Raw genomic sequence first — 16,775 nt, 5'->3', positions numbered from 1 at the left:
CTAGACACTCCATTTTGGCAACTGTAACCTTGGTTTAAGGAGCTATTTGGTGCCCAGCTTATATATCTGAGTTTCTAATGCTGGACATAGAAATGATCTCAAATTTCAAACAGCAGAGTAAAGAGGTACATCTGCAGCATACAATGAAAACCATATTGTAAACAGCCCTGCAACCCCTGGCTGAAGGGCAGCATAGAAATCTAATTAATAATAATAACAATAACAACAACAACAACAACCGTAAATGAAAGTAACAACCACACTTCTGTGGGGAGGGAATTCCACAAGCATCCCTTTCTTAAGGAAATTAGAGATCAGGAAACCCTTATATCAGTGCCTATAAATCAATATCAATGTTATTTTCAGGCATTTCAAAAAGACTAACTTTGGATTCCAAGTTTAAATAACATTGATCTGAAGAGGTAATGCTATCATTTGATCCATAGTATCTTTTAAAATTGAAAACATTTTATACAAATAAGAAATGTTCTATTTCTTACATTCAAGAATAAGAAATGTTTCTCAAGTCTCTCTAGAGCTGCTCATCCAAAAGAGCTACAAAGCTCATGTCCTTACTTGAACTTCTTTCCTAGCAGTAACCTAATATGCCAGTTTCTCTTGCTGATGAATAGTTGTGAGCTACTTGAAACTGTGCAGGCATTTCATACATTCAACTTCTGGGGTAGAGGGGTGGGGAATCAGTCTCCAGTATTACTCTCTCTTTAGTAAAGTGGGTCTCCGGCATCGAACCACACTGGGCACATGCAGCAAGAAGAAAGCCAGAATGGGTTCCTGGGAAACAAGGATCTCATAAAAAATCTTGCATTTGGGGAAGGGAATCTGCCTGCCTTCCCCACTTCAAATACTAGCTTAAATAAGAGTTGGCCTGTGTGCACTTGCTTCTGTCACAGCAGTGTTTCGCAGATACTGTGTTGTGCTGCCTTGAAAGTACTTGTTAGAAAAAGAGGTATAAATTACAGAAACAAATTCATTCAGAAATTACTTTCTCTGAGCAGTTGCATGGGGCCAAAATCCCTGCCTCAATTACCATGTGCGAGCAAATGAAAGCAGAACCTCTCTACTCCTCTAAAGTGGTTGTTTGGAATATGGATTTCCCTCAAGAATTTTGCAAGCCAACATGCTTGTACTTCCTATTAATAGTTATTTGTTTAATGAATTTTTATCCTGCCCTTCCTTCTTGGGGCTCAGAGCAGCATTAAAATAAGCTAGTGCATGCTGCTGAAATCATGGAATTTTTATTCCTTCTCCCAGAGGCGGATTTAGGGCCAATTCCGCCACACTGGCCACCGAGCACAGTGGTCGCTGCAGAGCATTGCAACTACAACATAGTGAATTGAGCAGAGCAGAAGGTGAGATGCATGGGGTGCCAAATTTTGGCCTTGCAGAGGGCGCCACTAAAATTTGAAAGATCAAAGTTCGTCCCTGCTCCTCCGTTCCAACTGCTGCCATGTCAGGGAGGAAACAACTCTGAGTCTGTCTTGTTGTCACATGTGAATGTGGGTTTCCCCAAGCAAACAAGACTGTGGGTACTTTCCTCCCTGACACAGGTGCCTGAAATTTCAGCAATGGGCAGAAGCACACTGATTCTTCACATTAAATCATAGCTTATTTTAACTATGGTTTAATGTGGCATGCAAACTGGGCCAATGAGCTACACTTAGATAAAACACTACTTTCAGTTTTAATTTAACAATGCATGCCAGGCCTGCATTGTTAAATTAAAGAGAATGAAATCTCCACTTAGACTGCACAATTGACATCCACCTGTACAATGACACTTCTTTCTTCTTCTCCTCCATGCAGTTCCACATGTGCCCCCAAAATCTGCTAACACTCCAAGCAGATTTTGGGGGTGCACACAGTAGAGGAGAGGAAGGGGAAAGACAAGTCCGTCACCAATGTCACCCACCAACCGCTGGTCAAACTATGCTACCAGACAAATAATTATGATAGCCATATGGAAAACAATCACACAGCATCAAAACTAGCAGACTCTTAGGCAACATTCTAAAATCCTTTCAGTCCCCAGGTCTCTACATTCCCATATAAGCAGACTAATATAGTAAGTAGTTAGAAGAGGAGTAGAAATGACAGGCTGCATAACATGTATCAAATCCAGAGGAGCACTATAACTATTCTAGTATGAGCTGAACCGCAACTTCAACTATGCATATCTATAAATCACATTAGCTACGCTTACTATGGATATACTGTGTATCAAGTGTCCTGAGGGCTAAAGCTGAAAGGACACATGTGAAATCTTAGCCAAGCCTGTGGATTGCAACTACACTCTTAGTAAATTTCTGCTGAAAAGGTTCATGAAATGGAACAGGATTAGACTTCAGAACAAGCTTGAAATCCACATTTTCCCAAGAAGCCAAATTCTAAATCCTATCACAGAATGATTAGTAATTTATTTATTTATTTTACTTGTAGTGCTTATGCCATGACCTCTTAAGGCCCCATAACATTAAAAAATAATTAAAACACTATGAAATAGATAAGAGTTACTAAGATTGGTCAAATATGTAAATATTTTCCCATCTCTTCCATGTTCCAACTTCCACTCACTTCTGAAACCTGCTGAGTCAACTAGATGTTACATCCCTCAAAGCTGCCACTTCTTCACTGGGCTGCTGCTAATGCCCCTCATAGCCTCTGTTGGCAGATGAAGGAGGCACCAGAGGAAGCAAAAGTCTAGATACCGTGGGGTTCAATATATCCCCTATCACAAGTATTCCATCACACCATTTGCAGAAAACAGTGAAGTTTTATACACAAAATAGACTGCAGTTGTGGAATGAATAATATTTTTTAAAAAAGAATTGCCAATTGCTCAGATCATGTTTCAGACATGAATGCAATCCCTGACCACAAGCTGATAATCCTAAAGTATCTTAACTGCTATGCATGTTGACTAGTTGAGTAAACATATGTCAAAGGAAAAATGAGATAATATTTTAACAAATTAACACTTTACTGCAAGAAAGCCTGTTGATTACTGGCATGGTACATTACAAAGATTAATTTACCACTACACTGTTGTTTGCAATTATATATGATCAAATAATCTGACAGATAGAAAGACAGGCTTATTTTAAAACTGCAGATGTAATCACTGGGACTCTTAAAAGAAAAAATCTACACAATAGAAGCCCTTAGGATACCTAGAAGTAAGCTACCTAAGAAAACAGGTTTGTTTGTTTGTTTGTTTACACAAAAGTGTTTAGAATTAAAATAATTTCTATTTTTAAACAAAAGATAGTGATATCCTATCCAGCTGAGCAGTGGAAAGTCTGATCCCTCCAAATCTGTGATATTTCTATCAGTTTTGAAAGAACCCTGAGCCACATAGCTCATACTGGGGGAATGTGATTAGCAAATGGATTAATGCAAGCTTTTGGTTCTGTTTCACGCCCAAAGAACTACATAATGCTACCAGTGATGATGGATGGAAATAATTCCGTTGAGCTTTTCCCTTTTCCTGAGTTCATTAGCAAAAATGAATGGATCTTAATTGCACATAAAAATTAAGCAAGCCTGGCAGTTGTGAAATTGTTACTTTTGTTTATTAGATACAAGGAAAATAAGTATGATAAATTAGATCACGCTAGGGCATCAGACCATTTTCCATTGAAAAATGAAAATTACTTTTCACAAGTTTGATAATTTTTCTATGCAAATTAAGGTAATTTCCCCAAAAAAGCAACACCAATGGAAACTATAGTTGAGGCTCACAATTTAACTATCATAGAAAGTTAAAATGGTGCATGAAGATGGCAACTGATTCCACTTAAGAACATATAACCACATTGGCTCAGTGCAGCAGAAAACCATGCACCAGTTCTGCACACTGTTGGAGGCATGCTTCAAATCAAATTAACATCCTTTAAAAAAAAAAGAATTTATTTTAAAAAGAAACCTCAGTTTCCCATGCTCATTTGCTAATTTGAAAGCAACTGGACTTCAAAGCCAGTTCCTTTGATGATGTCACAGCTTAACAAAAGTTTCAAGGTATCACTTAATCACTCACTCATCATGGATCACTGCTGCTTATCAAACCAAGCCATTATCTAACAATGTGAACTCAGCAAAGAGATTGCTTTCAGTTATACAGAGGTAATTGCTTTAAAAAACCAATCTATCATTACTCTTACAGCAGATTTATACCAAGGATGTCAATCTTTTTTAGAGATTTGTAAAATGCTGTAGATTAAAAATTCTCTAAATAAATAAATAAATGAGGAAGTTATAAGCAAATGGTGCACTACTTTACCAATGAAAACTATGACCAGCATTCAGCATACTTTGAACTACCAAACCATCTATGCTATTGTTTTTGTGAGCAATAAAAGGCATTAAAAACATGCAAGATCCTTAACTAAAAGCACACAACCATTAAAAAGAATATTTGAACATGTAGATGAAGTGATAAGAAGCACTACACCTCTGCAGAATTATAAGAAATAAAGCATGCTTACTCATGATTCACTAAGTCTTTGGCACCTGATAATTTTTGTCCACTTCCCTCCCCTCTACATTATATGAACAACATAGGCAAGTGTTTGCATAAATTGTGTCTACCTGACTTTTGGTAATTCCCTATCATAACGTAGCCCTCACTGTTTAGAATTTTTGGCCCTTCAGATATGTTTTTCAGGGGATACATAGGAAGGAAGGAAGGGAGGGAGGGAGGGAGGGAGGGAGGGGAAAGGTGTGTTGCCTCAGGAGGCTCCCACTTGCACAACTTTGGATCCTACACAATATATGGGCCCACTCTTGAAGCAGCAGCAGCAGCAGCAGCAGCAGCAGCAACACCATAGCCACCTAACCTTCACCAGAAGGTCCCAGGGCAGGATGCAACTATGTAAAATACATTAAAAACAGTTTAACAGAAATTACAGTCACAACTAGAATGGGTCCAGATAGATAGATAGATAGATAGATAGATAGATAGATATACAGAGACAGACAGAAAGTCAAATATCAAGTTAAGCTCATGATGAAAGCTGCATAATGAAGGTGCCACAAACCCCTCTGTGGGTGTCTGCCACAGAGAATGCTTTCTCTCAGGGTACCCCGCAACCTCAGCTTTTGAGGGCAGAAGAACTACCAAGAGGGCCCCAGTGTTCTGAGCTTAACACCAGAGTGTGTCTGTTGAGAAGGTGGCAGCTGTTCAGATATTTGGGGCTTAAGTCATTTAAGGCTTTAGACACTAGTGTGAACACCCTAAATGACATATAAAAATGAAGAGGCAACCAATGTAGCTGTTTTAAAATAGGAGATATATGTGTTATAAATGGAACCCCAACAAGTGATTTGGCCTTTGCATTTTGGACCAGTTGGTGTTTCTTCAAGGGCATGGGGGACAAGATGAAACCCTGCAGGACACCACAGAACAACTCTTTTTGAAACTGTTCCTGGAGGTAAGAGCAGAGCTACTGAAGAACAATGCCCTCAACTCCGACCTGCCTGAGAAGCTCCAGAAGAATACCATGGTCAACAGTATCAAGGCTACTGAGATCAGGAAGAACAAGAAGGGTTGCACTTCCCACATCTCTACTGCAAATGTCATCAACCAGGGTGACCAAGGCAGTTTCAGTGCTATGACTGGGCCAGAAGCCAGACTGGAATGGATCCAAGCAATCACTTTCTCCCAAACATATCTGAAGCTGTGCCACAACACGCTCAAAGAGGGGATATTTGTTACTGGGCGATAGTTGTCCAACACATCTGACTACAGGGAGGTCTATTTAAAGACCACTTTTTAATGCACCACTTCAAGGCGGGTACTTTCTCTCCTCCAGGGAAGCATTAATCCTCAGACACACCCAATCAACCCCCTACAGCTAAGTCCAAGAAGCCAAGATAGGCAAAGGTGAAAGGGGCAGGTAGTTAGTTGCATATTTTACAATCAGCTTGCCACATCCTCAGACCACAGTAATTGAAACCAATCCAGTACAGAAGGATCAACCAGTGCTCCATTGGACTTGCTCTGTGGTATCCAACTCTGTCCAAATTACAAGTTGCCCATTCTATACACAAATGCAACAGCTATCATTTCCTTCCAATGATGGCTGCAAACAAGCAAAGCATAATATGAAGAGATGCTCAGGGTTAGAGATGTGATGGGGGGGGGGGACAGATTTTTTAAAAACCTACTGCTTCCCTGCAATTTTTCCAGTACGTTTCCCAGGCCTTCACATCTCTACTCAGGGTGTATTATACTTGTTCCTAATGCTAATAACCCATCATAGTCTAAGGTGCAGTGGTTCTGTAAAGATGAATAAGGGGAAAATATGCTTATGAAGTAATACTGCCGATGACTTGGTAGTATGTGATCTTTGTAAGAAAACGCAGAATGTTGCTCAATGAGAAACCGATGTGTGGTTCTTGTTCCCTACTTCAACAGTTAAACAGACTTCAAGGTTTAGCCATTAATTGCACTTCAGTATAAATCAGACTCACCACAATGATTAGACACACTTCATGACCAGATTCTCAAAAGTACACAATATTTTTACAAGCTACATTTATACATTTTCCTTTAAATGCAAACAAGAAAACAACGTGCAGCATATGCTGTACTGTATTGTAACACTGGCGATATGTTATCACCTCAGCAAATAATCTAATTTGCTTTCTCCTTATCTGAAAGTTGTTGCATCAAAAGCAGGCATTGGAAAGCACCATTTTAATAGAACAAACTGGGATGAGATTGGGTGCGTTAAAAATCTCACTTCTAAGAATTGTTAAGGTTTCAGATTTCTGTGAATAGGACTATTATTTAAGTCAGAGGTGGGGACTTGTGGCCTTCCAATGTTGTTGCAAAACAGAGTGCTGTGAGAACAGAATACTTGGACTAGATGGGCCTTTGCTCTGATTCAGGCTTTTCTTGTGTTCTTAACGTCCAACATGAAGAAGTGTTCTGCAAAGTTTGCCAACCATTTTGACACTTTTTGGTTGTCTTAACAAAAGTGTATTAGCCTTTCAATCTTTTCCCTTCTTTCTCAAGTGATCAATTTACTTGAAAATTTTATTTTTCTGGTATTTTTCTTTGCAAAACTATGGGTTATTTCTCAAACCTTATTTATCTTGCAAGTTCACACCAGACAGATAAAAAACCAAGATCTTAACTGTTTTTGCCCCATAGTAGCTAACAGTGCAGCTTTTTATAAATGTTAAGACTTGCTGAAAATTTTCAGCTTCTGCCAGTCACCGACAGTTTGCAAAAGATATGTAGGACTATCTTTATGAGGGCTGCCCTTGAAGAAAACTCAGAAACTTCAACGGGTTCAAAATGCAGCAGGCAGATTAATGTCTGTGTTACCTTCAGAACTCATATAATCCATGTTCTAGAACAGCTGTATTGGGCTACCAGTTTGTTTGTTTTCATGCTAGAGTAATACTCCAAATGACTTATACTTCAAATATGTGAAGGACTGTCTCCTCTACAGGCCCCCTTCCCCTTGTGAAGATCTGCAGAGAGGGGCTTCTTGGTAGTTCTTCTTCCCTCAGAAGTTGCGGGTGAGAAAAGGCATGTTCTGTGGTAGCCCTTAAGTGATGGAATTCTCTCCCCCAGAGGTGCATCTGGTTTCTTATACAGCTTTCAGCAAATGTTGAAGATGTACCTCTTTATCTGGCCTTTAACATCCAAGATGTGTGTTTTCAGTACTGGACCTATTCTGTAACTGGTTCCAAATGTTTATAATTCTGAATTTTAAATTGCTGTAACTCTGCTAGTGAAGGGTAAGTAATACATTTAATAATACTAATGACATTTAACTGAACTGTAGCTTATTAAGTGGACATTTATTCACATATATTTGGGACCCATTAATCCTACCAGCAACACTGGCTTTCACTGTCCTTGGGATCAATGTCAGAAATTATTATGGTGCTTTGTCTCTCCCACCAATCAACACACAAGGAACTCTAGGACTGGTAGTTCTCAAGAATCACACAGAAAGATTGGTGCTTCCCTGTCTCCCCAACTCTTAAGTCCTAGTTAAACTACACAAACATATTATCTTTTAGAGAGGAGCATGGGTCAGCAACTCACTTTTCAAAATGTTGCTTCATCTGCCTTAATGTAGCTTCAACAGATCTTGTAAGATCTGGTCCACAAGTACATAAACACAGGGAAATAAATAGTCAGGCAATTTACTGTATATTTACTGTAGTAAATTTACAATTTACTGTAGTCCCATTTCCTCACTTGGAGAGTAAAGGGATTGCAGCCTAAGCAGTCACTCCTTCAGATTTTCAGGCTATAGTAAATTAGGGTGACTGTACATTACTTACATTAATAACCCAGGATAGTCAGGTGATATATTTCCACCTGAAAAGAAGGGACATAGTTCAGTGGTAGAGCCAGAGCTGGCCTCAGGCTGGGTGCCCTGCCACCTCTACCAGCAACAGAGAAGCGCCCTTGGGTATAGCGTATGCATGCCAGATATCTTCACAGCTAGGCTGAGGAAGGCTTCTTTCAGAAACCCTGAAAACTCCTTACAGTACATGTATTAGCCAGTGTCAACAATACTAAGTTAGATAAATCAGTGGTCAGACTTGGTACAAAGTAGCTTTCTATCTCACCCATCTACCCACCCTACAGCTAGGGATAATGCAATCTAGGAGAATGCATATCTGGGAAAGGGAACAAAACGGACAGCTCTATAATTTTCAAGTAAGACACAGAGCTGAGATTTGGGGATCTGTTAGTTCAGGCAGAGAAAGCATTCTTGAGAAATGCCTGTCTCTGGAGATTTTATATGACACTGTATATATGTAATTAAAAGTAAAATAATTCAAAATTCTATAAATCTCTGCTGAAATGGAAGGAAATCCAGATAAACACTATGTCCCTGGAACTTCTCACAGCTCAGAAAAGTGAGACAGAGCATAACAGTGTATTACTAATTTCAACACAACCAACTATGATATGAACAGGTGCTTACATTTGGAGCAGATAAAAAAGAAAAGTGTGTACAGTATAAACTTTTGTAGCTTCTAAATATGGGGTGGTATTCAAAGTGAGTCCTGTTCAGAGTAAACAGCCATGACTAATTTAGGTTCATTAACATCAAGTTGATCTACTTTTAAGCAGGACTTAACTGAATACAACCCATCAGTATTTGTGGCAAATATACGTACAAAGGATTATGCACATACTTTCTTTTTTACATCTGTATAAGAGAAGTGTCATGTGCAAAACAGTTGGATCAGATTCTTAAAAACAACAACATGGCAGCCTTAGTTTTTTCTAAGTAGTCTAGGTATGGCAGGTCTTCTGATTTTTTCAACATCATTCCTACATCATTGTTTAAGGCTGAGAACGCACTTCCAACCTGAGCATGTTCTGAAATACACAGACTACAATTTAGAAACAAAGCACCCAAAAAATTGTGTATGAACTTCTATGGATTCAACAGGGCACTTTGCATCACCACCTCTTGAGCTTCCTGCTCTTTCTCCACCCCTCCCCTGCCCTTCTGAAGACTGGAGAATCCTAAGGCTGTGTAAGAGGCTGCATTAGTAAGATGAAAACAACCCATGTTTTGTGTATGCAAAGCAGAGTTTTAGGCATGCACATGGTGCACTTTGGATCCTAGGTTGTCCTGGTTGCAATTCTGATAGAGACTGCAGGGCCATTACCTGTTCTTTGGATTATCCGTTTCCATAAAAATCACTTAATGAAAGATAATAGACGTTTTGATAAGGATTTTTCAATTGAATTTAGGATCTTAACATTACCTGTATTATTTAAACAGCATTATCCACGCACTTGGAAGAAATTAGCTATACCAGATTGGCCATAAGAAGAGGGAGAAAAAAGAGAGAAGCCTGGGTCTAGGATCTCTTTCTTTAGACATCAGGTATCACACAGAGGGGAAGAAAACAGGAAGACGCTTGTTTCTTCTTTTGGGCAGGCAACACAACAGGAGCGGAACACCTGAGATGAACCTCTCCTCCCGCCAGTGAACTCATGATGGAGCCTCAAGGAAGACAACAGCCTCCTGGCGAAGGGGCTGGCCAAGGCCTTGCCAGCAGCTCCTTCAGCCGCCTCTTTTCCGCCGCTGCATTTCGTTCGCCTGGGCGAAGAGCTGCCGCTGCTGCACTGCAGGGCTGCCCGAGGAGAAAAAGAAGCGGACGGCGGGAAATGGCCGTAACCGTCACAGTAGAGAGAGATAAAAGAAACACCCGGGGGGGGGGGGGCGGAAGGGAAGGAACAGGTCGCTGCCGTCCTTCTCCACCGCCGTCCGTCACAAAGCAGCGTAGTCGGCCGGGGTGGGGAGGCGGCTCCGCGGCTCCAGGCGCTCGCAAGGAAGCAGCAGCCCAGCTCAGTCGCAACAATGGAGGAAGCGGGAAGAGCAGGCTATGGGGGAAACGAAGGGGAGAGGCGCGCCCTGACGGCCAGCTGGTTAGACCAGGGCGGCGGGTAAAAAGCGCGGCGCCCGGCCTGAGCGCGGCAGTTACTATAGAAACCGAGGCGGCGGCGGCGGGAAGAGCCGCGGGGGGTCCGCTCTCGTTCTCTCTGCGGCCCGTCGCCTCCCCGCGCGCGCCTCCGGGAGAGTTCAAGGTGACTCGGCCCGCCCGGCTCCTCACCTGGCACCTGCAGACGATGTCCGCGTCCTGCGCCAGCAAGTCCACCACTTTCCCTTTGCCCTCGTCGCCCCATTGTGCCCCCAGCACCACGGCCACTTTATTGCCGGGGTGCCGGGAGGCGGCCCCGCCGTTGGGGATGGTGGCGGCGGCGGCGGGCGTGGAGCCGCTTTCAGACATGGCTCCCGCTGGCGAAGGTTTCCGTATTGCTCTTAAGGCACATGCGAGGAGCAGAGGAGGAAGCGGCGCGCCCGACTCCGCCGGCGACGGCTACCTCATCCCCGCCTTCCCTCACAGTTGCCGCATCCCGCTCCGGCTCCTGCTGCCGCCTACCGGCCTCCCTTTGGCATCCCGCTCCTGCGCGTGTCAGGAGGCCCGCCCCTTCATCTGCATAATATGTTAAATACCGGCGCTTCGTGCCCATATATAGAAGGAACTACGCTGCCCATAGTGTCGCGCGGCTAACTTCGCAGTCTCGCAGCGAAATGGCCGCGGGTCATGCTGGGAAACGCAGTCGCCCCGGATCTCGCCTCAGCTGGCGGGACAGCGCGCTGCTCGCTCGCCCCACTGTGGCCGTCCGCGCTGTTATTGGAAGCGAGCGCGAGGCGGCGTCGGTTGCTAGCGGCGGTTTGGGAGCCGTTCTTTTGGCAGCGCTGATGGCGCGCTTTTTGTCCCCGCTTGTGTGGGCCAAGCCCCTGCTGCTCTGCCTCTGGTTGAAGGGATGCTGGGCAGTGTGGAGGTGCGGGAGAGAAGGATGGCCCGGGGGGCTGAACGGGTTGGGAAGGGGATGTCAGAGAGGCAGGTTTAAGGGTGCGAGAGGGGAAACGAGGAAGTGGGGGTGTCCATGGCTCAGGGTAGCGAGCGGCCCTCAGGGTGAGTGCAGGTTGCATCTTGTGATGAGAAAGGTAACAGATATGAGGCAGAGCACTCCCCTAGCTGGCCATCCAGGGGCCGTTACAGTGGTACTTCGGGTTAAGTAGAGGTCCGTTCTTAAACTGAAACTGTTCTTAACCTGAAGCACCACTTTAGCTAATGGGGCCTCCCACACCGCCAGAGCACGATTTCTGTTCTCATCCTGAAGCAAAGTTCTTAACCTGAGGTAATATTTATGGGTTAGCGGAGTCTGTAACCTGAAGCAGATGTAACCTGAAGCGTATGTAACCCGAGGTACCACTGTACTTCGGTTTGCTCACTCTTCTCAGTCCGAGAGCCGCATTTGGAATCCCCTCCGAGGGTTGCATGCCAGTGGTGGGCATAGTGAAAGTGAGCACAGCCAATGCGCCCACTCTCCGACATGGAAGGCGGCTGACAAATTAGGCAAAGGGAAGGTCGTCTGGCAAACACACTCACACTGCAGGGGTCGGAGATCTTTGTTGCTAAGATATGTTAGGACCTGACTCCTTACTAAGATACATTATTTGTCTATAGTGAATAGGTTTATTAACAGAACCATGTTACCATGTTGGCAGAGATGAACTGAAAGCAGGCAAACCATCTTATCCAGTTCTCTGCCATATTTGTGCTGGTATGGCAGAAGTGAGGACAGAGTGGCATTTTCCCTCCTGCGGCTATTTCTGGTTTTTATTTTTGCAGCCAATTTCCCTCTCGTTATTTCCAGTGGAAGAGAAGCTGCATGTACACAGGGCTGGCAAATATTTTCCCCATTTCAGAAGCATGTCAGGGGACGGAGAATGCTATGGATCCATTCATTGGCAACATGCCATCACCAGACTGCCCTCAGCATGCACCTTCTTTGCGTCTTCAAACACTGGAGCTTGTAGTGTTGGAAGGCAAGGACTAGAATTTTCCATGAGAGCAGTGTGGGAACTCTCACAACAGACCTCTCACTTTACCCTCAGAGAAGGATCAGTGGTCTCTGGGATGTCCTCCCAGGACATCCCTGGGACTGCTTTATCTTGTGAGATAAGCAGAGAGACCTTCAAATATTTTCTGCTTCTCTTGGTTTATTCAATTCATACCTGAGCAGGGGAAACAGGCCAAAAAATCCAACAGATACCAACAGATAAAGCAGACAGCTGGATACAGTAATTCTTTAAGGAAGCAATGAATATCTACCAGTAATTGATCAGACCAGGGTTCCTCAAGGAAGCCAAGATATTTAAATCACAAACTGCATGTATAGTATAGAGGTGTGTGTGTGCTCATTAACATTGAAAAACTATGAAGAGTTGCCTTTGTTAATGAGCACCTTGTTTTTTACTGTCTTTTCAGATATGAAACTTCAGTAGGGCATTATATTCTATTTACTGCAAGAACTGGTGTAAGTACTTCATGTTTAAGACTACTGTCCATACATAGGCTAAGATCTAATTTGGCAAGTAGAACTGGGTCAAACCTTGAACCACCTTGTTACTGTAACTTTACTCATTCCCACCCCGAAAGTCAAGTGACTTTTGCCTGCCCCAATTTTCTCCCTTACGAGGGGCAGGGAGGTCTGGTGGGGGCAGTGGGAAACCATGACCCATCCCTAGTAACAAGGAACATCCCAGAATTTGGTCATTCCACTGTCATAGCTTTCAAAAATTTACAAAAGTAGGCTGGAGAATTCACTGCTGAATTCCAATTCATGCAGAAATCCAACACAATAATTTGTGCCAGGATTCCCAATATTTAATTAAAGTCATTTTGGCAGCTTTGGGCTTGAGTGATTCCAAGTTATCTTTTCTTTGTCTAGATACATTTAGTGTATGAAGGGACTTCATTTGTTGAATGGGAATTTTCCGTATTATGTACTATTGATGATAAAAGGTAAGGAATGCAAAAATGTGTAACACAGATGTGGGGCTGTCCTGGGGGAGTGGAATAGTGAATGCCCTGTGTTCTATGTGCTCCATGGGGAGTATGCTCAAACATGAGCCCCAGTTGAAGACAATACACGCTATATTGTCTATGCTGGGATTAGCTCAGTTGGTAGAGCATGAGACTGTTGATCTCAGGGTTATGGGTTCAAGCTCCACATTAGGCAAAATATTGCTGCATTCCAGGGGGTTGGATTAGATGAGCCTTGTGGTCCCTTCCAACTCTACATTCTATGATTCTAACTCCAGCTTTATTGGGCTTTCACCCACAGTATAGACTCAGGCCCCTAATCTCACACTCCCTTCTTCAGGCAATACAGTCCCTTTAGGGATCAGACTGGTCCTACTAAGCTTGCTTACTCAGTGAAAAGGTTTCCCCACTTTATGGTGGCTACAGGACAACAATATCCCCCTTTGAAAAGTTATTGGACTTGGGCAGTGATAAATTCAGTGATCTTCTTATTAGCCCCTTCTACAAACAGCCTAGGGTTACACATGGTTAGAAAACATTCTGTCAGAGGCAGTCTGAGAGGGATATGCAGAGGAAAAAATATGGGAGTGTGGAGAAGGAAAGAAGAAAATGGAATTTGCTACTACTGAAATCCATGTTTTCTTGTTAACAAGGAGAACAGATAATTTTTCTGGACCCATAGAGCAGGTGGATTATTGATTTAAAAAGATTTGTCACCTAGGGCTTGCCGATCAGAAAGTTGGCAGTTCGAATCCCCGCAACGGGGTGAGCGCCCGTTGCTCGGTCCCTGCTCCTGCCAACCTAGCAGTTCGAAAGCACGTCAAAGTGCAAGTAGATAAATAGGTACCGCTCCAGCGGGAAGGTAAACGGGGGTTCCGTGCACTGCTCTGGTTCGCCAGAAGTGGCTTAGTCATGCTGGCCACATGACCTGGAAACTGTATGCCGGCTCCCTCTGCCAATAAAGTGAGATGAGCGCCGCAACCTCAGAGTCATCCGCGACTGGACCTAATGGTCAGGGGTCCCTTTACCTTTACCTTTACACACAGAAGACAAACTGCCACGTGGAAACATGGAGAGGAATGTTAAAATGTTGATACGTTCACACAAATTGTCCTTTAAATAATCATGGTTTGGATAATAGACTTTTGTCACAGAGGCTCCTAGCAAGAGTTTATTATTTCTACCCTGTTGCGTCACAGCTGTGTGATAAAGGTTAGACTAGGTCTGTGATGAAGAAAAGTCCTTTTGCAGGAGGTTATTGGTGTTACGGTTCTTCCACAGTGACTTGCAGATGGAAAGAAGGCTTTTTCAGGAGGCTCCAATTAGGCTTTCTCCCAGTTGAGATCAAACACCCTGGGATCTCCATCTCCTGACTGCCAGTGGTGCCACTCAGGAGTGGCCAATGAAAGTCTATTGGAGAGCCATTGAGGGTTGGAAAGGAACTGAACATAGGTAGTTGCTTCCATTCTCCTGGTGAAAATGGCAAAGATGCTTAGGAAAGAAAATAACAGATGCTGGAGATGTAAGGAAAAGGAAGGAACATTTTATCATATGTGGTGAATGCAAATGTATTAAAAAATACTGGGAAATGATATATAATGAATTGAAAAAAATGAACTTTATTAAGCACCCTGAAGCCTTTTTGTTGGGTATCTCAAACCAAGAGCTGCCAAAAGAAAAATGGATACTATTTATGTATGCTACAACAGCGGCAAGAATCTTGATTGGACAATATTGGAAGAAATACCATCAAAGGAACAATGGCAAGAAAAATTGATGAACTGTGCAGAATTGGCTAAGCTAACACAAACTACAAGAGGACAAAAAGGACTTCAAAAGAGTCTGGGAACCATTTACAATCTATTTGCAGAAACAACAAAATGGGCTGGATTCACTGTCAGGGTTTGAATAAACGTTCACAACTTTATTTCAGTAACAGATATTTTAGAGAAATGATAAGGGAACTTTTATATAAGAAAAGCAGGATACAATAAATAAAGCTAAATAACTCAGCAGGGGGGAGTTGAAGGAAATCCAGAGGAGGGAGGGAGAACAATGGTATATAACATGAGGATTGAGATCTGTATCTTTATTTGCTATAAAATTCAATAAATATTCATAAATAAATGGCACCTTAAACCTAGGTTATGGGTCCAACAACGGATAGTTGCCTCCATTCTCGAATGAAATACAAGGGCTTAGTTGTTCCCACTGTTTCTTTTCCTGATCCTAAAAAGAATGTGTGGAAAGGGCTCAACTCCCTGATGGTGAGGACGTGGCAGAGCATGCAATAGCCACGCATCTTCCAATCCCAGCCAACCCTGCACCGCTTTGTGAAGCTGGGATCTGATCTGAATCATTCACTCGGTGACAGGATTTTGTGTCAGGCCTGCTAATAGGTCAGAGTTAGAAATCTGAGTGGAAAAAATGAGTCAAAAGTACTGGGAACGTGTCTTATAGAATCGGATTTGGTAGATGCAGGTGTTTCCTGTGGTAGGCAGACCAGGTTGATCATTACTCCTCCAGTACTAAGACCTGACTGATTGGTGGAATAATCAATATCTTGGTCCCCTTCTAAGCGTGGGGTTGTCAATTTTATTTTTAAAGGAAAATATGTCCAGGGTCTCATCAGAGTTATTATATTTATTATTGGTCAAATTAATATTGCCAGTTCCAAACCTTTTAAGAGGTGTTGCAATATCCATCAATTCCCTTTGGCAGTTTAATTGAGGTCCCATCTGCTGGACTTTGCTCTGATTTCCTGTATTGGTTATAGTCTGGGGGCCTCTTGAGTATCTTTTCTGTTTAATCCCCCCCCCCCTTGAACTGCACTCAGTGTCATCCATGTAGATAATGATTTTCTTCCTTCATCTAAGAGCTTTTTAATTGGGCATATAGAAAGGGAAGCAATAAGCCTCTTCATTCTGAGCTGCATACTGGGTATGATGGAACTTTTGAAGGTTAGCAGCACTGTCCAAGTTTGCTTAGTACCTGGGCAGAGGCTGGGGGGGGGGGCAGGAGGATGATCTTTGCCTTCGCTCGTCCCTGTCCCCGTCCAGCTCCTGGGCGGGGGCACACAGAGCATGTCAGCGCCCACAATATACAGGTGATGAGCACTCACCCGGTGGTGGGGGTGGCAGCCCCCTCAGTATTGAGGGGGGGCTGATCCCCCTGCCCCAAAATATTGAGGGTCTGAAGCCCCTTCTGCCCCCTATACCCAGCACCCCTGTTTAGAGGGATATTTGCAATTTGCAGCATTACTCTGTTACTTTGTAATGTTAAAATGCTAGGAATTATCTGAGTGGAGGTTTGTCAATGCAAATATGGAAATATGATGCTAAAGCTGCTGATTATAAAATGCA

At 43.1% G+C, this 16,775-nt stretch overlaps 2 protein-coding genes and 1 long non-coding RNA gene across 4 annotated transcripts in view; 1 reads left to right on the top strand and 2 right to left on the bottom strand.

Moving 5' to 3' along the window:
* Positions 1 to 10,803, bottom strand: part of ADSS2 (adenylosuccinate synthase 2) — a gene marked incomplete at its 5' end in the record, with an annotated part of 28,293 nt that extends 17,490 nt beyond the window's left edge. For both annotated transcript variants that reach the window (XM_083432244.1, XM_083432245.1), the window contains one exon: positions 10,627 to 10,803. In XM_083432244.1, the coding sequence (XP_083288370.1) occupies positions 10,627 to 10,803 (177 nt within the window). The remainder of the gene's footprint in view (positions 1 to 10,626) is intronic.
* A 258-nt stretch (positions 10,804 to 11,061) lies between these two features.
* CATSPERE (catsper channel auxiliary subunit epsilon) overlaps positions 11,062 to 16,775 on the top strand; it is a 54,619-nt gene continuing 48,905 nt past the window's right edge. The window contains exons 1-3 of the mRNA XM_083432151.1: positions 11,062 to 11,362; positions 12,856 to 12,904; positions 13,319 to 13,392. Of these exons, the coding sequence (XP_083288277.1) occupies positions 11,109 to 11,362; positions 12,856 to 12,904; positions 13,319 to 13,392 (377 nt within the window). The 5' untranslated portion in view covers positions 11,062 to 11,108. The remainder of the gene's footprint in view (positions 11,363 to 12,855; positions 12,905 to 13,318; positions 13,393 to 16,775) is intronic.
* On the bottom strand, positions 14,053 to 16,321 carry LOC310673691. The gene is made up of 2 exons (XR_014509195.1): positions 14,633 to 16,321; positions 14,053 to 14,593 (listed from the first exon to the last, which is right to left on the bottom strand). It is a non-coding gene; the product is annotated as an uncharacterized lncRNA (long non-coding RNA).

This window comes from Podarcis tiliguerta, assembly GCF_965153285.1.
Source record: "Podarcis tiliguerta genome assembly, chromosome: 3".
In the NCBI taxonomy this organism is placed as follows: Eukaryota; Metazoa; Chordata; class Lepidosauria; order Squamata; family Lacertidae; genus Podarcis; species Podarcis tiliguerta.
This window is presented reverse-complemented; position numbering and strand designations above follow the sequence as displayed.